The sequence below is a fragment of the Penaeus japonicus genome, unplaced genomic scaffold (genome assembly GCF_977035675.1).
Source record: "Penaeus japonicus unplaced genomic scaffold, GWHDUDI00000001_assembly GWHDUDI00000040, whole genome shotgun sequence".
Lineage (NCBI taxonomy): Eukaryota > Metazoa > Arthropoda > Malacostraca > Decapoda > Penaeidae > Penaeus > Penaeus japonicus.
In genome coordinates, this window is record NW_028234442.1 from 17,532,948 (window position 1) to 17,535,447 (window position 2,500).

The 2,500-nt window shown below is 42.9% G+C and overlaps 1 protein-coding gene across 1 annotated transcript in view; it reads right to left on the reverse strand.

Moving 5' to 3' along the window:
- The window catches only part of LOC122265012 (uncharacterized), a 4,747-nt gene that overhangs the window by 1,836 nt on the left and 411 nt on the right, over window positions 1–2,500 (reverse strand). The window contains exon 2 of the mRNA XM_086533738.1: window positions 1–2,387. This exon is cut by the window's left edge and continues 1,836 nt beyond it. Coding sequence (XP_086389864.1) covers window positions 1–2,387 — 2,387 coding nt within the window. The remainder of the gene's footprint in view (window positions 2,388–2,500) is intronic.

Sequence of the window (2,500 nt, forward strand, 5' to 3'; positions counted from 1 at the left end):
TTGGATTCTTTAGCACTGAATCATTCCTTTCCAAGTCTTTCTGCAGAGATTTAGTTTCATTAGGATTAGATTCCACATTTTCTCTCTTCATACTGCCTGGATATTCTGTACTTGTACTGCTAATTGGAGACTTTTTTTGCTTTTGAGTATTTTGTGAAGGAACTTTTGTATGCCTCTGTTTGGACTTCTGTTTTGGCTTTGATCTGAACATATCCCAGATGCATTCTTCCATCTTCTTGGGAGTGCGGTGATCAGTATAATTTAAGTTTCCTGAATCAATATTTCCTGCATTGTCATCTTCATCTGCATGGACTGGTTCTTCTAGATCATCTTCCTTTACAACTGGTAGATTTGTAGTGAAAACTGCATCACTAACAGAGTTTGTGGTAGTTGAGGCAGTGTCATTAGTATCACCTTGACTAATGGCTGAAGAAATGTTTTCTTCTAATACTGAGTCTAGTACACTGATCCTAGGATCTTGGATATTTATAGGCGACTGCACAAAATCACTCTGAATACCTCTTTCATCGCTGTCTATTGTCTGTGCAGTGAGTTGTGACTGAGGCATCTCCATTAAATGTAGATCAAATTCTGAGGTAACATGTAAGCCCTCTGGAGCACCTGAAGACATGGGTCTGGGAGGATTGGGTAACAAACAGGGTGATGACATATCCCAGTATGAACCTAAATTGGATTTAATTTGATTGCTGGATCTACTTGGCGAAGACCCCCCTATGCTTAGCCTGGACGAACGTCTCCGGGCTTTTCTATCGGCTCTTTGCTTCCGTTGCTCCACTTGAGTTTCCACATCCTGTGTTGGGGAAGTGAAAGGCAAATCACACTGAAGAGATAATGCTGCCATCTGAGTGGAAGGAGATGTTGGTGATATTTTCATAATTTCATTGCTTTCTGAATTTACTGTCTCTTGATCTTCTGAACTGATGTCTTTGAGAAAACTCTCTGGAGAACTGCTTTCTGAATGGACTAATGCTGCTGCTGCCTGATTATGGTATAAAGAACGCTGAATTCCTGATGCTCTGCGTTTGCCACGCTGCCGCTTTGCTCCTCCTCTTATTCTTGTTAATTTAGGCTTAAAATCTGTGGGACTTGGTATGTCATTTTGACTAAAGACATTTTCAGACAGATCTGGCACCTCAAATTTCAGTTCATCTCCCTTATCAACAAAATTTATTGATTCACTAGATCCACCAACTTCATCATCATCCTTAGCATCCCCCTTACTTCCTCTCAACTTTTTCACCAGTTCTGAATCCGACATCTCACTTGCTCTCTTCATCAAGCCTGTCTTTTTGCCTGACTTAGGAGGCTTCTCTTTTGTAGTTTTCCTTCTCTTGTTTCCATATCTTACAGTGCTTGTCTCTTCTTTGACATTATCAAGTGTGTCTGAGACGTAGGTTTCTTTAATTTGACTTATTGCAGTTTCACTCGCACTTACTGACATCAGATCTGTTTCTGTGAGTCTCGAAGCCAAGGGATTTGGCAACGGATCACTCTTCCCCGATGACATGGACTCCTCTATGGCCTCTCTGCTCACTGAGGGGAGAAGGCATCCCGTCAACTTGCCGGATCGTCTTCTTGCCTTTTTCTCTCGAGACTGGGAAGTGGTTTTCTTATTGGGAATCTCATCTAAGAAGGGGATAGGTTCGTCTAAATCATAGAGTGTTGCTAATGCTTGGGCTGCTCCCTCATTGGCTGAGTTCTCCTCAGTGATGCTCTCCTTGGGTAGGTTGAACTGGAGTGCTTGTAGGTCCTCAATCATATCCTGAAAATTTGCATCATTTGTGTCCGGTCTTATTACATTTCCGACATAAAAACTAACTGATGAATTCATACTCAGCATACTGCAGTTGCTAGTATTCTGATTATTCTCGTTCTGCTCGGACTCATCATCGGACAATTTGGCCAAGACTTCTTTGACATCTTGGACAGTCACAGCCGAGCCCTTCGGAATCTTCACACCTTTCAGTTGCTTCATCTTGCGGGCACGGTCCTTTCTAAGGCGCACTTTCTGTTTTGTTGGGTAGTAGTGGCTTGTAAACATGCACAAACGTTTTATTTTTTTCCCACCCATTACCGTAGAACTTGGAGCTAGGTCATCACTGCCTCTTGCAGCCAACTGTCTCGTCTCCCCCTCATCTTCGCGAATTTTTCCACTTGCACTGCCCTTTCTCTGTCCACTCTTGCGCTGCTTCTGGGGGGTCTCGTAAATGGTCTCTAAAGGTGTTGGACAAACTTCTCTGTTGTTTTCCTGCAAATAGAGACTTTCAATGTTCACTTCAGCCTTTCTCTTCTTCTGTTTGGCTCGACCTTTGCTGCTCTCTGAAGCATCGTTGTCGCTTTCCACTTTGGATGGGCGTGCTCGTAATCTGGAATACCAAAGATTGATGATAAATGGGCTAGGGAGGGGGTGGGGTTAGCCTGGAACAAACCACTGTACAGTCATTATGAATAGAATGAGATGGCTTCTATATCTAAATTG